Source organism: Pseudorasbora parva, chromosome 13 (genome assembly GCF_024679245.1).
Source record: "Pseudorasbora parva isolate DD20220531a chromosome 13, ASM2467924v1, whole genome shotgun sequence".
NCBI classification, from domain to species: domain Eukaryota; kingdom Metazoa; phylum Chordata; class Actinopteri; order Cypriniformes; family Gobionidae; genus Pseudorasbora; species Pseudorasbora parva.
In genome coordinates this window covers 37,351,870-37,368,686 of record NC_090184.1, presented here as the reverse complement: position 1 = coordinate 37,368,686, position 16,817 = coordinate 37,351,870, and the positions used below count along the sequence as shown (strand labels likewise).

General features: G+C 37.6%; 1 protein-coding gene across 4 annotated transcripts in view; it reads right to left on the bottom strand.

The window, feature by feature from the left end:
• The window catches only part of rapgef1a (Rap guanine nucleotide exchange factor (GEF) 1a), a 36,122-nt gene extending 20,511 nt beyond the window's left edge, over positions 1-15,611 (bottom strand). For 3 of the 4 annotated variants that reach the window (XM_067414264.1, XM_067414265.1, XM_067414266.1), the window contains exons 1-8: positions 15,402-15,611; positions 8,401-8,546; positions 7,424-7,602; positions 7,178-7,334; positions 6,932-7,020; positions 6,678-6,824; positions 1,233-1,353; positions 110-290 (exon numbers count right to left, since the gene is read on the bottom strand). In XM_067414264.1, the coding sequence (XP_067270365.1) occupies positions 110-290; positions 1,233-1,353; positions 6,678-6,824; positions 6,932-7,020; positions 7,178-7,334; positions 7,424-7,602; positions 8,401-8,546; positions 15,402-15,429 (1,048 nt within the window). In that variant the 5' untranslated portion in view covers positions 15,430-15,611. The remainder of the gene's footprint in view (positions 1-109; positions 291-1,232; positions 1,354-6,677; positions 6,825-6,931; positions 7,021-7,177; positions 7,335-7,423; positions 7,603-8,400; positions 8,547-15,401) is intronic. The other variant, XM_067414267.1, reaches the window with a different exon arrangement.
• Positions 15,612-16,817: the final 1,206 nt, after the last annotated feature.

Here is a 16,817-nt window from a genome sequence, read left to right as displayed (position 1 = left end):
CAAGGGGACAAGATAAAACTCCATCAATATAGTAAACCACTCTTGGAGTGTGTAGCCTGGCAAGCTACTGTTTCAAAGTAGCTTTCCCAATAATGATTTAAACACTCACCTAGAGTCTCACAGCTGGTGTTACGAGAGCACTGTCCACTGTCCTGCTCCAAAGAGGACAGTTGTTCATCTGACTTGCTCAATATGCCGATGCTGCCACATGGGGAGAGTCGTGGCGATTCGCCTCCATAAGAGTGACTACCTCCTGAAAAACGCCTTTGTAAGGCATCTGCCTCATATTCCTTTAGGTGAAAATAAGAACAGTTAACCTCAAGATACAATACAAGGCTATACAAGGATACAAGGCTTTCCTGTAGCTCAAACAGTAGAGCATGGCGCTAGCAATGTCAAGGTCATGGGTTCGATTCCCAGGGAAAGCAAGAACTGACAAAAATGTAAAATATGTACCTTAAATGCAATGTAAGTCGCTTTGGATGAAAGCGTCTGCCAAATGCATAAATGTAAATGTACAATCCACTGTTAGATATTAAACCCTGTTGAATATTTATTTATTTAATCACACAATTTGTATCTATACAAAAGAAAGTCATGGGAGTCCAATGTTGTTTAAGACTATTTAAGTGACTAATTGATGAACAAAAGAGTTCTTCAAAAAATCTTTTTTTATTATTATTTTTTTTTTTTACAACTGACATTAGGGTGAGTAAATGATGACAACATTGTAATTTTGAGGTGAGAAGTCATCCAAACTACTGAGTGACCTTTCATTTCATTGCATTGATTTTCTAAAGGGTTTGCAATTTTTCATCAAAAATTTGGGACACGTCTTAATGCCATTGAAAAATGTGATTTTGTACTATTCTATAAACAGAAAAACAAATTAATTAGAAAAATATATATTTTTATGATAAATAAAAAAAATATGGTTAAAGGGCTTTACATTTTATTGAGTAAGTAGGCTAGTCTGGGACAGAAAGTTGCAATGTTTTAGACCCCAATTATTAGGATGAGTAAATGACAGAAAATGTAATTTCTTTTTGGTGAACCAACCCTTTAAAAGTTGTCCTAGCTATTGAAAACATGACGTGACTTTAATTTGCAAAAAAAAATATTCTGAGTGGATACTAAAGAACAATTTTGGGGAAAAAGACTTTGAGACATACAACCCTTTTATTTAAGTCTCATACGTAGGTTGGAGCACCAAGGGAACACCAAAATCTCACCTTTCGACAGATACCAATAGGAAGACTTGATCCACTCGTGGTACGACTCATTGGCGCTACCACGGCAATCCTCGTGGGAGACGGTGCAGACTGACGCTTCTTTGGGGGGAGAGCCGGTGGACTGCAAAGAGAGAGTTTGTTTAGCCAATGCTAGTGTCAAACGGCTTAACTATAGCCATATTAAAGTCTCATGTGAGCTGTCGATCAAGAAATCTACAGACACATTCTGGGCTATGAAACTCTGCAAGCAATCCCAAGCGACCGGGAACATTTTTGCAGCTCTGGAACCACAAACCACAACTTTATAAATCAGTCTGGTTAGTTGCTCTGTCGCCCCAAAACAGCTGCTAACAGTGATGTCATACAGAAGGTAGAGTAGCAGAAAAACTGACTCATAGTGAATGTAGAGTACGTCTGGCTGACATTTACAAATACCGATTATCTTCTGATTAACCGGTCTTAACACGCCAGGTCAGACAGATTTTCTTGAAGTATTAAATTGTTTCACCAGACGAGAGGCTTGAAAGGAGATTAAATAAGGTTCTTGCTATGAAAGGAAACTATAAAACACCTGGAAGATCTGTCATAGTCCTAACACGGTCATTTATTTAAACCGTCTGACTGATGTAAACTAACACAGGGCTGCTGGTAAAGGGATGAGACGCATTTTCGGCTGGGAGCCGAGTGACTGTTGGCCATTAAAACATCTACATGCCATTTCAGTGAGCTAACTGTGCTTCTGGGGTATTAGGGCTACAGCAGCGGCTGAAAATGCACAATAACCAATTTCATTATTAATCAGGTCATTGCACTATGCATGGACAACTTCATCAGAGAAGCTGCTTGCAGTCTTGAAAGAATAACGTTTAATTTGTTAATATTAGTCATCTACATTAATAAACAAACTAACAATGAACAATACTTATACAGCATTATTTTTTATATTATTCTACATAATATAAAAATTCCAGCAGTCAATATCAAATACTACTAATTTCAATACCACAGTAATATTCAATTAGATTAGATTAGATCTTTATTGTCATTGTAAATGTTTATACAACGAAATTATGTTGGAACAATCTAATTTGCAGCATAAAAACAATTAATACAAAAATATACATTCAGTCCATAATATAATAAATACTATAAATATAAATAAAAGTTATTGCACAAAGATCATGTCTGTCCCGAGCCCATTAGCCAATTTTTAAGACACATTTTACCCACAGGGATCATTCATTAATGCACATGGTCCAATAGCCTAATGTCCAATATAGTCTGTTATTGCACATAGCCCAGGTAAGACAGCATTATCTGCATATGTATATATGTGAATGTTGTATGCATGTATACATGCATATAAATGTGTCTACATGTTCTTTGGGTAACTGAATGTTAGTGTTGTCGGTGAAAGTTACTATGACTGATTAGCCTGGATGCCAGCCGAACCCAGCCCCACCCACAACATTTGAGCTTGGGCAGTTCAGTCTGGACTTGATCCATAGAGGAGTATTTATACCCGAACAGAAACTGTTCGGACCAATGAAATCACCAGGGCGGGTTTTAGACAATGATGGACAGATGAATTTGTTCAAATCCTAAATGGAGAGCTTGTTTGTATATGCATTCCCCTTCACTATTTCTCTCTGAAATGATGATCATGTTGGTAAGAACTCTGTGTATCCTTAAATTCTTTTTTTTACAACACCGGCAAAGATCGTTTATTCCAGCACGAGACAGGGTTGCCAAGTTTTTACAACAAAACCCGCCAACTACTAGCCCAAAGCAATAGCTTCTCGTGGAGGTTCTCCGGAAAAAAATGGCATTTGGAGTGTAACGTGTTATTTTGGCAAGGTTCCCTGCTAAAATTCGCATTCCTGGGTCTATATATCATATAATTGAGGTCGCAGAAAAAAACACAGACTTGGCAACACAGTGCAGTTGAGTTCTATTGAAATTTAACGTTATGTGCTGCTTCGTTGCTCTGATTGGTTGTAGGTCTATCCAATTGATGTCTTTCCTGGTTCGGTTAAAACACGCTTCATAATCACAGCCCAACGGAGCAGTTTCAGACTCATATTCTGACTAGAATTGAGTATGACCAAGTCAGGCTAATATTCAATAGCTACTAATATGCTAGTGATTACAACTTTTTAAAGTTATTAAACATTAATATAAATTAGGGGTGTCCCCGACTAAGGATTTACACATTCGAATCAGAATTTTCGAATCTCTCTATAGTCGAGCGATAGTTGAATCATCTGTGTGTGTGTAAACCATAGACTGGAAAAAATAAATAAACGGTATAAAGGGGTTGGGAAAGGCAACACACTAGTCAGCAGGAGGCTAAGACTATTTTTATTTTACTTTACACACGGCACACAGCCACCACTTTTAATAAAGTGATCAAAACTAGGCTACACTACACATTCGTAAATTATCTGTTCTCTCATAACATTTAAAAGCCGCGATCGAAACACAGAACATCACACAAATATATAAAAGAACATTTTGATAAATAAACCTAAAAAAATACCTGCCTAGAGAGGAAAAAAACACTTTGAGTGCGTTTACATGCACGTTCTCAAACCGATTGTGCCTGAAGGGTGTCGCACACCGGACTGAAGCTCAGCGCCGTGTCTCAGGTAACGTTATCTCACTTCAGGCAGACATGAACATTATATATGCGCCGCGCGCAAGTTAAATTTTCAATCGACTTCTGACAGAAGAGCTGCACGATGAGTGTATCTTGTAGCACAGGGTGAAATCAGTACATTCACGATTTGAGGGAAATATACATTTAATCGCCGCAGACAGGCGTCGAATGCCGCCGTCGGTGTATATGTGTTCGAATTTTAAAGGCGCAGCGCGTCCGGTGCGAAGCTCAGTGCCCTTAAAGGGGCGATCGCTCAGCGCCGCGACACGTCTTTATAACATTAATATTGAGCACCCCCATATTGCCAAACTGGTATGATCCTTGTTTCATAACACCCGAGAAGATTCGACCATGAGATCAGTGGTCGAATCCGGTCCTGCATATCGATGCATCGAATCTTCGACTATTAGGGGTCACCCCTAATATAAATATTATCAAATTAAATTAAATGACATGTTATTTCTCAATGAAGGAAACATTGCTTCTATATTTCTCATTAATTATTCAAGTGAACAATCAATAGAGTAGGCATTGCTTTGTGGTCTCATTAATGTTAAAGGGTTAGTTCAGCCAAAAAATTTAATTCTTTCATTAATGACTCACCCTAATGTTGTTCCAAACCGGTACGCCTTTCATTCATCTTCTTAACACATATGAACCTAATTTTGATGAAATCCGAGAGCTTTCTGTCTCTCCATTGACAACCTATGCAACTACCACTTTCAAGCCCTAGAAAGTTAGTAAAGTCATCATAAAAAAGTAATCCAGAGTCACATGGATTACTTAAATGATGTCACGGATTACTCTAATGACAGGGTATTCTCACAAAAATGCGTATAAATAGTACGAGTGTGCAATGTCATTGAATGTATACGCCAAAACTCATTTTGGCGTGTCTATGACACGCTGTTTTTCGCGTGCATATGATACGCATTTTATGGCGTATTATACATTCGAACCCCCCACCCCACCACCCTAAACCTACCCAAGTGCATGTCATATATACGCCATAAAGTGCGTATCATATGCACGCGAAAAACAGCGTATCATATGCACGCCAAAATGAGTTTTGGCGTATACATTCCACGACATTGCACACTCGTACTATTTATACGCATTTCTGTGTGATCGGGTTGCTAATGATGTCTTTACTACCTTTCTGGGGCTTGAAAGTGGTAGTTGCATAGGTTGTCAATGGAGAGGCAGAAAGCTCTCAGATTTCATCAAAAAGATCTTCATTTGTGTTCTAAATATAATCAAATGTCTTCCAGGTTCCAAAGACATGAGGGTAAGTCATTACATTTTGGGTGAACTATTCCTTTAACTATAAAATTTTTCTGAGTAAGATTTTTTTCTTCTCTATTTTGCTACAGGTCGACTTTTGTGTTACACAGCAGAAAGAAATACAGGGTTGGAATGACACAATTTTCTGTGAATTAACCTTAATATCAAGCTGACTTTAAATTATAGAGAAAAACAGCAGGCTGCTCTGTGAACAGACAAGTTGTTAGGCTTGGCATCAAAATAATCTCCAACGAAAAGCTCACATATCGGAGACACAGACTTGTTGGAAGGCTGGAAACCCGCCAAATCCATGGAAATGCCAGCAAATAATTCAGAGTACAAAGCGAACTCTTTTTAATGCCAGCAGCACAACTTAATCCTCTACTGTCTAGACTTGGTATCAGAATATCCCTCCTTGCACCCTCTCTGTCTTGACTCTTTCAGTCTTCAGAGGAGAACTGACACTGTTAAGATAATTTCTCCGAAACAGGCAATATGTCAATGACTCTCAGAGGAAGCAGAGGCTTTACTGCTGCACCCTACAAAGACCTGAATTCTCAAGAATACCACTATTTATATCTCTCTTTCACACCTTTTCATTTTGGCTTCCTGTAAAGCATGATAGGTCTGTGCAATCTTCTGTAGCCAAACCCAGCACTAAAAACACATACGACATGCTGTTGCAAACCACATCACCTGTGATATTTAGATGTTTACTGCATGCAATCCAGTTAAGATGGCACGTTATGATAACACAGCCCATTTCACATTGCTCGCCTTGTGTAGTACCACCTTTCATACCATGAAACTTGTAAAATGAATAAACAGCAATTTCTATGATAGAGCACACAATAGGTCCTAACATTTTCTGTTGTATTTTCTATTAATTTTCAACAGGGTTTGCAATTTTTTAATCCTAAAATTTCTTAATGCAGTTTGAAATCCAGATGTGTGATTTTGTAATATTCTAGTGATATATTTGATTTGATTTTTACTATTTTATTTACAATTAAATGCAAAAAAAACAAAAACAAAACAAAAACAAAAAAACGTTTCAGATTTTACTGTACATTTTGGAGTAGCTAGCTAGTTTGGGACAGAATGTTGGTTGGTAAGTTTTGATAAACCATTGATTGAATACAATTAATCGGTATCAGAACACCAGTACAATCTGCAAGTTAAACTTTTGAACAATTCTTCAAATATGTATTGCAGATAGTACTGGTGTTCTGTCTGTGAAACTGATTAATTGTTCATTTTATCAACAAACTGTGACCCATTTATGTTTTGAATCATAAACACACATATATAATATTAGTGGTAATAATAAAAATATTAATAATAATAATAATACTATATTCAATACTTTTAACCAAACAACTGAAAACTTGTGCCTTTATTGCTTATAAAATGACCGTATTTGTTGATAGTGCTGAAACACATAGCTGAAAGCATTTTTCAGGCTGCAAATATTAAGGTTTGACAAAGCAAAACTTTCATACCAATGTTCAGGCACTTTGATTCCAGGTAAAGGGGGTTTAGGAGGGGCCAACTCCTCATGAGGGACATCATTTGGGGTCTCTGTGGCCTCGGCTGGGGTAGGGGTATCATTCATTTCCTTCGACTCAATGACGGGGGGCTCTGGAACACTGTCACAATAAAGAGGTAAAAACTGGAGACATATTTCAACCTCAGCCACCTCACTTGTAAAGAAGTTAGGCATAATGTTTTTTTTTACAAAAAGCTTTTCATTTACCGTTTTGGACTGGTGACAGGAGGCAGGGTTTTGACAGGTGTTGTAGGAGAGGGGTGCTCCTGCTTTTCAATGGCAACTTTAACAAGCTCCTACAGGAAACCACAAGCAAAATCATCTTTACACACAACACTAGCAACTAAGAACAAAACCCATGGCTAAATGCAGCTGGAATATGGGTGGAGAATAGATGAAGAAGTCAACAGACTGCAAAACAAGCCCTGACAGAGTTCTATTGAACATTAATACCTTTACACCATCCAGCACTGCTTTGATCACAGTGGTGACAGTTGCAACTATTTCTTTATCTTCCAAATTCAGCCCTTCCAGCATCACTTGGTCCGACCAGCGAATGAGGTTTGCAAGACTTTGATAGAGTCGACTGAGACAGGAGGACACTCTTGAACTGCAGACAGATGAGGGGAGACGTAAAATTGGTATTAATATGCATGACAAATAAACTAATACTCTCAAGATGCTTTTTACCATTTTTACCTGCTCAGTGTCTTGCCATCAAATTGTACCAAGCTCATGATGGCCTCCAAAACTTTGCTAGCAGAACCAGGAAGCATTTCTAAGACCTTCTTGTCCACCACCATCTTGTCGATGATAGTCTTGAAATACCGTAATGCGCTGACCACTTCTTTCTCATGCTCTTCTAATCGACTCAGACTCTAAAATGTAAAAAATGGTGCCAAAACCATCAATGTGCTTATTTGCTTTCAGACTGCCTGTGATTTCAGACAAAGATCTTTGTTTAAAGCTGCAGTCCGTAACTTTTTGCGCTCTAGCGGTTAATAAACAGAACTGCACGTGTCTTGCGGAAGAACAATGCAGCCGGAGCTACTTGTCTCTGTAAATGTCTTATGGCGAGACACACACAGACTGTGCTCCTCCGCAGCGGTACCTACCAGTCTGGCCTGAAATAGTCCCAATATAAACACGTATTATAAGTGTACCATAATGATTCAGGGTAAGACAAAAACACGGTTTGGAAAATGGATTCATGTTGTACATTGTCATTGTATAATATTTGTAAATCTTGAACACAAAAAAAGTTACGGACAGCAGCTTTAAACAGTTAAAGGAAGTGTATGTAAGATTGTGGCCGAAACTGGTACTGCAGGTGTATCCCCTCTCCCTATCCCCCTCCCCCCTGACTCGAGGTTGCCAGATAGGCTGCAGGATCCAGTAGGAACGTTTAAAGATATGCAGCTGTGGTAACTAGAGCTTCAGGCCAAAACATCAACATGTCAACGTCAACATCAGTTGAGGGCTGCAACATCAACTTTTAAATGACAATATCCTGGCCAGACTACTGTTGTCAGTGATATAAGTATCTGAAATTAACATGATTTATTAATGTCTAGTGACATATCAGAGACATTTTATGATTAATTAAAAAACATTTCTTACATACAGTTCCTTTAACATCCCAAAATACTCTGAAGATAGTAACTGTTACTTCATACCTTGGTCACAGTCTTTTCTGGGGACTTCACGGGTTGTTCTGGTGGTGGTTTGGACTTTTTGTTTGAAGGCGTCCTCTTGATTTTCGGAGAATGGAATTTGTCCTTTAGTTTCATCGTAAAGGATGTCAAGTGGGAACGCTGGGATTCTGAAGGAAAAAAACAGATATTTTTATGAGGTAAATTAAAGTGCATTTCCTCATGGTTCTTAAAATATAAAACATATTTATATATATAATGTCATCCAGTGAAAATCAGTGTTATTAAAGTATCATTTCTATAATATTACAGAATTTATGAATATTTTGAAATAGCTTTTTCCTTTTAATTTTACTTCAGTTTCAGTCATTCTGTTATGTGCTTGTCATTTTTACTAGTTAAAAAAATTCTAACTGGCGTTACTTATTTTTATTTCAGGTTTAGTTTTAGTAGTTTCGGTAGTTCGACTTCAACTTTTTCTTTAGCATCTTTTAGGTTCAATGCGCTATGAGACATTAACCATATTCTGTATCTTGGGAATACATGTGAGAGGAGACACAGCCCTTTGTGTACAATGAAATCCTCTTCAACTACAAACTGAATTGGTCACAGTGGGACTTACAGCTCTCTTGAAGCGCGTCGCTCTGGAACGAATTCTGGTGATGACACTATTGTGCAGGGCACAAAACCATTTAGGGCAATTTATCCCCACACACATTAGAGGAATGAAGCACTCAGGGTTTGCAAGGGCGCTCTGTGAAGTTTCAAACCATATGACACAGATTATTTTTATCAAAGCCAGAAAGAGTCCGACAAATTAGTTTAATGGAGTTTTATCAGGATGTTTGACTCATGTGGATACTAGCTTGGGTACGAGCAGATTAGCTCGCAAGTGTTTACAAGGCGCTAAACTACTAGCCCTAACCAATAGCTTCTTGGGGGGTTCTCCGGGGAAAAAATGCCGTTTGGGGGGTAAAATGTGTGTTATTTTGGCAAGGTTGCCTGCTAAAATTCGCACTAATGGTTCTATATATCACATAATAGTCGTTTCAACCCGCGGACAAAGAAAACAACCCGCCGAAAAAACGCGGACTTGGCAACACAGTGCAGTTGAACTCTGTTGACATTTGACAATGCGTCGCTTCGTTGCTCTGATTGGTTGAAGGTCTATCCAATTGATGTCTCTCCTGGTTCGGTTGAAACACACCCCATAATCACAGCCCAATGGAGCAGTTTCAGACTCATATTCTGACTAGAATTGAGTATGACCACGTCAGGCTAACAGTTTGCCACTTTTAAAGGGATAGTTTTCCCCCAAAAACAATTTACCCCACGATTTACTCACCCTCAAGCCATCCTAGGTGTACATCATCATGACTTTCTTCTTTCAGACGGATATAATCAGAGCTATGTTTAATAATTTCCTGGCTCCTCCAAGCTTTATAATGGCAGTAAATTTTGAAGCCCAAAAAAGTAAAACCATACATCATAAAAATAATCCACATGACCCCAGGGGATCAAGTAAGGTCTTCTACACTGAAGCAATGTGTTAGTGTAAGAAAAAATCCATATTTAAAACTTTAAAAACTAAAATAACTAGCTTTTGGCAGACAACCTACGAAAGTTGACTTGCGTCTGTCGGAAGCTAGCTGTGATAGATGGATGCAATTTTTTGGGCTTCCAAATTTCAATATTTTTTTTATATATCTCTCATGAAAAAAGACAGTCAAAAACATCTAGGATTTATTAATATGTATTAATATAAATTATAATAATAATAAATAGTAATAAAACAATTTGGGGAAACTATCCCTTTTTTATATTTATTGCAAATTTATATAGCGCTTTCAACAGACCTATGGCCATCCAAAGCGCTTTACATTCAAGCCTCACATTCACCCATCCCTACACCGACGGCGATGTCAGCCATGTAAGGTACCATCCAGGAGGAGCAGCTGGGGTTAGGTGTCTTGCTAATGGACACCTCGACACTTGGTCAGGTGGAACTGGGGATTGAGCCACCAACCTTCTGGTTTATAGACAACCTACATGAACCACTGAGCCACTGCCGCCCTTTAAGGAACAAACCTCTTGCACACTGTAAAAGCCAATAGTAATTCTTACTTAGGGTGCGTTCACACTTGTCATGTTTGGTTCGATTAAAACGAACCCTGGTGCGATTGCTCGGTTAGTGCGGTTCATTTGAACATATGTGAACGCTGCCATCCGAACCCTGGTGCGCACCAAACAAGCGGACTGAGACCGCTAAAAAGATGGGTCTCGGTCCGCTTCCAAACGAACTCTGGTGCGGTTCGATTGATATGAACGCAACACGGACCAAACACATGTAAACGGACCAAAAACCGGACGTAATGTCACAAGATGCGACGCATAGTCAGCTGATTTGAGGACGCCGAAAGATCGTGTATCCAAAATGAGTAACGTTAACGTTAGAGGGCAAACGTGGAGCAACGAGGAAGTGCCTCATCAATATTTGGTCCGACGAGCATGTTTCAAAAATGCTAGAAAAAACACACAAAAAGCATACCTGGTTACTGTCATCAAAGGACCTGTGTTGGCCATTATTAGCAGGGACAGACAACAGAACGGCCGTCTCTTTTGCATAAGAGACGCCCGTCTCTTTTCTGCACAACGGAGGAAATCCTGCTGCTGTTTTGAATGTTTTGAACATTTTATGAGCTCTTCATGAGTTCTCAGCGGGTAAAAATAATGCCACACGCATAAAATGACCGCGTTTAATCCAGCACACAGCGTTGTTTTGAATGTTTTGAACATTTCATGAGCTCTTCATGAGTTCTCAGCTGGTAAAAATAATGCCATATGTACACGCATAAAATGATCGTGTTTAATCCAGCACACAGGAATGTTTTGAATATTCGGTAAGCGAGCTCCTACGTCATAAAAGCTGACCAATCAGGTTGTGACCGTCTCCCTATGCCTTTGGTTTGGTAACTCTAGGTTCGCTGTTAAAAATGCCAGTGTGAACGCTAAGCGGACCAGGACTATATGTTTTGTTTTTGTTTTTTGGTCTGGACCAAATGAACCAAACGAACCGAACTACAAGTGTGAACACACCCTTAGACTTTTTAATTACCTTTACTTAATGTCCAATAACTTGTTGAACTTACTTTAAAAAAAAATGTAATCTGAACTTTGTGCATGCTAATGCATTTGTTACTCAGAAAACCCAAGTAAACATTACTTGACTGGTTTGAGTTTTAAAAAAAAAGGTGGGTGGGCAAAACGTTGAGGCGGGGCAATTCTTAATAGACTTTTCACTCAGCAGTGTGTGTGTGTGTGTGTGTGTGTGTGTGTGTGTGTGTGTGTGTGTGTGTGTGTGTGTGTGTGTGTGTGTGTGTGTGTGTGTGTCAGGTGTTTCAGTTGGAGTGTCATTGGGAATCTTTCGTTATTTTGTGTTAACTCCATACTTGATAATTCAAATATATTCACAAGTTTCTACTGATAAAAAGCCATTTGCTAATCACTGAAGTAACCCTTTAAGATTTACCGGCCTGCCGACCGCCTTATATGTAAGTCTAATTCCAATGCAATACTATCACATAAAAAACATGTTTTACTCACATGAGTTTGTTGCACCATTTCTGTCGTATCCAATATTGAAGTCTGCAATACAGTATTGACCTGAGACTTGTTTACAAACAATTCCGCAGTGAAATGAAGCGAACACACGTACATGTCTTCCCCACGCCAGCTAGAACTTAATTAAAAATTAAAGTTCAACCACTCATTCCTAATATTAGGATCCGAAGGAAGCTTATGCAGCGACTGTGTTCTTCCACAATATCTTGCTATCTTCTTTGGCATGTTTATTGCTGATGGCTAGCGTTACCCGAACAGCTCCACAAATCGGTGTGCTGGGCTGAATAACACGTGCTTATTATTCTGTATAGGCGGTGTTTCGCCACACGATGAAGTCAAGATGAGGCACTGATCATTTTCTGAGCCTGGTGTCTATAAAAACTGTTCTTTTACTAACAAGGAAGTTTTCAGCTCTGAAACTTACAGGATATTCTTATATTACCATGACCTTTTATATACTAAAAACTCAGGAAAGTTTATTTCTCAATTCATCACCCCTTTAAAATGCGCGTTCACACAATTACGCATCATAAAATTTAAAGTGAAAGTAAACAGGAATGTGCATTCGTGATTTCAATATGTTGAAAGTGGCTCCCTGAGGCATGCAAACATACCAATATGAAAACTATTTAGTTGTAACTATATCTTAGCTCTGTATTATGCTTGAAAAAAAATGTGGTCTCTATACGCACTTTGATCATCGAGTACTTTGATTATGGTTATTGTTTGCACTTAATATCTATGATCAGTTTGAGTGAAGGAGTTCAGTTAGGAGGTCAAAATAAGCTCATGTGCAGTTCTAAGGTCTGAAGAGACAATCATACTGGAGAGAAGCCAGTTAGTTGAGTTTTTGGCAAAACCTTTACAGTGCTTGTTGTCTTTACTGTATATGATAATTCCTACTCATAAAGTAGAAATGAAATGACATTCATTAAAAGTTGATGAAACATTTCAAATGCACCCACAATTTTCTAAACATGTATTTCATCATTGAGGATTTCTTAAAAGTCTTGTCTTGTTCTCGTGAACCCGATCTCATGCCTCGTCTCGTCAGATAAGCGTCTCGTCACACCCCTAGTTATTGGTAATCTGACCTCTAACAGCCAAAAGCAAAAAGAGAACAGCAGGAAAAGAGTCTGATACAGAGTTTAAAAATGTGCAGGACTGGAATTACCCAAATTTATGTCTTATCTCACAGTAACTGATATGACTGGCTGCTAACATGTTCAATTGTCAATGAGAGCCAACTTGCTGAACGATGACTGTCTAAGAAAATTCGATGCTTTGCGAACACCAATACGGCAAACCAATAAGGTGTGCATTTGCCTTCAGAGGATGTGATCTTTCCATCTGCTTCTTGATCCTCACGAGAAGTGAGAAGTGCTGTCTACTAATTCATATCCTCTTTTTCTGCATCCTCTTCTGAAACAGACAAAGTAGTCGACCACAACTTCTGAGCAGACTTTTTTTCCCTCTTCTCTTTCACGCATTTGACAACAGTCCTCAAAATCTGGCCACATCTTAACCTGAAGTTTCCACCACCAAAATGAACGAACGACTACCAAACACAGCGGTTTTAAATACAAATGCATAACGCTTCATTTCAGTAAAGGTTTCTGCTAAATTAATACCTGTTTTTAGACCAGATGAATTTGTACCGTTTGATTTCGAATTATCCTTTGGGTTTTATTTGACAAAGTAATCTCTCTCAATCAAACAAATTTGTGCAACGTTGCAGTTCATAACAGTTCTATATTTAAAATCATAAAAAATTAAGAAAGATGAAAATTTTGTCAGCATGACCAATTCTGGAAAGAAACTTCCCCTTTCAGTTTCTGATTCTTTTGTTGCTAAAATACTGAAACAAAATAATGCAGACATCTCTACCAGCTAAAACAACTACTGTTGGAGAGATATGTCTGAAACCAAAAGAGAAGAAATTGGCCAACATCCTCCTACGCAAACCATCTACATTCGTGGGCCATTTAGACATGAACAACTGACAAGAAGAGAACCACTTACCCACAAGTGATTCAAATTTCTCTGAACCCTCATTGAAAGGAAGTGACAATTCTGGAAACCTCACAGCCTAGTTAACAGACATATTGCCTTATTCATAAAAACAGTGTCACTGAATGCAGCGGGGTAAAATATTACACTTGCGTTGAACAGCACAGTTTATGCACCACTATCTAATCTAGCCTAACATGAATAAAATGATTAAAATCTTTCTGAACCAAATTATTAAGGAAGTGACAATGGAAGCAAACCATATGAGCAAATTACAATTATCCCACATGCACAAAAACATAAAACACATTAATAACATGGAAGTCACAGATAAATGCATAAAGTATAGCCTATAAAAGCAATAATGCAATGGAATTACGTATCTATTTCAACATATTTCAGTGCATATTGTGTATCACATATATAACACAACATTCAAAAATGTCTATTGAACATTAATGAACTGTTGATAGTAGTAAGTGACTCAAACTTCTCTATTACTTCTGAGAAAGGAAGTGACAATGGTTGTTACCTGTCACAAAAAAAGTAAAACTACTCAAGTTAGCAGGGTAGAATCTCATAAACAGAAGGAAATACCGCTCTCTGTCTATAGCTGTGTTAACATAAACACGAGCTTGTGACGCCAATGACTGCCTGACATAATAGGCAGACAGTTTGAATATGTGTGTGTGTGCGTGTGTGTGTACACACACACACACACACACACACACACATTTATATATATATATATATATACATATATAACTGTCTGCCTATATGTCAAGCAGTCATTGGCGTCACAAGCTCGTATAAACTATAGAAGCACTTACACAACATTAATGAGAAATTTCGTCAGATAAAACGTTTAGGTTTGTCTTTTTTAATAATAATCCGTATAGTTATTAAATACATAATATCCTAATCAAATGTGTGTACGGACCGCTACAACATTAAAACACTGCCAGAAAAAGCCAGACAGCAACACAAAACAACTGTAGCACAAACTCTACATAGATAACCAATGCTACATGACACAATATACGTCTTATAAATAAATAGCAAATAGGAGAAAAAAAATATGAAAACGAGAAGTCTGATAGGTAGCTAAAGTAAACACCAGCGCTAAGCAGCTCCGTCCACACCCAAATACAGCTGTCGGAGACTAACTCGTATAACGTTAGACATTTATATCATATCCTTTAATACATTTTTAATGACCTGATTAAATCATGCATGGCATTTATATGACGTATTTGACAATTCAAAATAAAATAACGATAAGATGCTCTTATCCTGTCAGTGGCCTTGAACCCTCGTCTGACGCTAATGCTAACGCGGCTAACTGAAGTTCATCTACACATTATTAATAAATGTAAACAAATGTAAACACTCACCTTGCTTACTGTCTAATTTTCCAGACATTTTGGTGACAGTAAGTGAGCTGGTCACAATCAAAAATCAAAAGATGTCCGTTTCTCGCCGTTATTCCAGCATCTTAAGGAGACAGACCGGTCGGTGTGGTCCTGGTCTGTGTATGTGTGTTTGGCTCTGCCTCCTCCATCCACGCACACGCACACACACACACTCAGACTCAGACACTCACACAGACATGCCAGCAATAGATGATGATGATGGTGGTGAGTGGAAGTGTGTGATTTCTGCAGTAATGTCGCCGCCATATGGCGAGAATAAAACATTGTAAGCAAAAGTGAAAAAATAAAAGTGTTTATATTATATTATATTATATTATATTATATTATATTATATTATATTATATTATATTATATTATATTAATTATATTATATTATATTATATTATATTATGAGGGAATTTCTTACTATAATATAATTATGTAAAAATATGTATGAATACTTTTTTTTATTACTGAGGTTCAGAGGAATATAATAATAATTTCCACTTTTGCTTTTACTGAACTGTAAATGTATGTTTTTATATCCTTCTGAAGCTCAGCAATATTTTTTATTTTATTTCAGACATATTTTTTATTTTATTTCAAATATAAAAATATTTTTATATTTTTACATTAATATATTATATTAAGAAATGATCTCATAATTATAATATAATATAATACTTTCCATTTTTGCTTACATTTTACTACAATCCTGTTTATACAAACCTGATTCCAAAAAAGTTGGGACACTACACATTGTGAATAAAAACAAAATGCAATGATGTGGAAGTTTCAAAATTGTATTCAGAATACAACATAGATGACATATCAAATGTTTAAACTAAGAAAATGTATCATTTTTAGGGAAAATAAGTTGATTTTAAATGTCATGGCATCAACACATCTAAAAATGTTTTGGGACAAGTCCATGTTTACCACTGTGTGGTACCCCTCTTCTTTTTATAACGGTCTGCAAACATCTGGGAACTGAGGAGACAAGTTGCTCAAATTTAGGAATAGGAATGTTGTCCCATTCTTGTCTAATACAGGTTCTAGAGGCTCAACTGTTTTAGGTCTTCTTTTTTGCATCTTCCTCTTTATGATGCAGCAAATGTTTTCAATGGGTGAAAGATCTGGACTGCAGGCTTGTAATCTCATTACCCGGATCCTTCTACTACGCAGCCAAGATGTTGTAATTGATGCAGAATGTTGTCTGGCATTGTCATGATGGAAAATTCAAGGTCTTCCCCGAAGAGACGACGTCTGGATGGGAATATATAATGCATTTTATTGCTACCTGTCTCAAAAATTTTCACTTTCAACATTTGATCTGTTATCTATATTGTATTGTGAATAAAATATAATTTTATGATATTTGTAAATTTTTGCACTCCC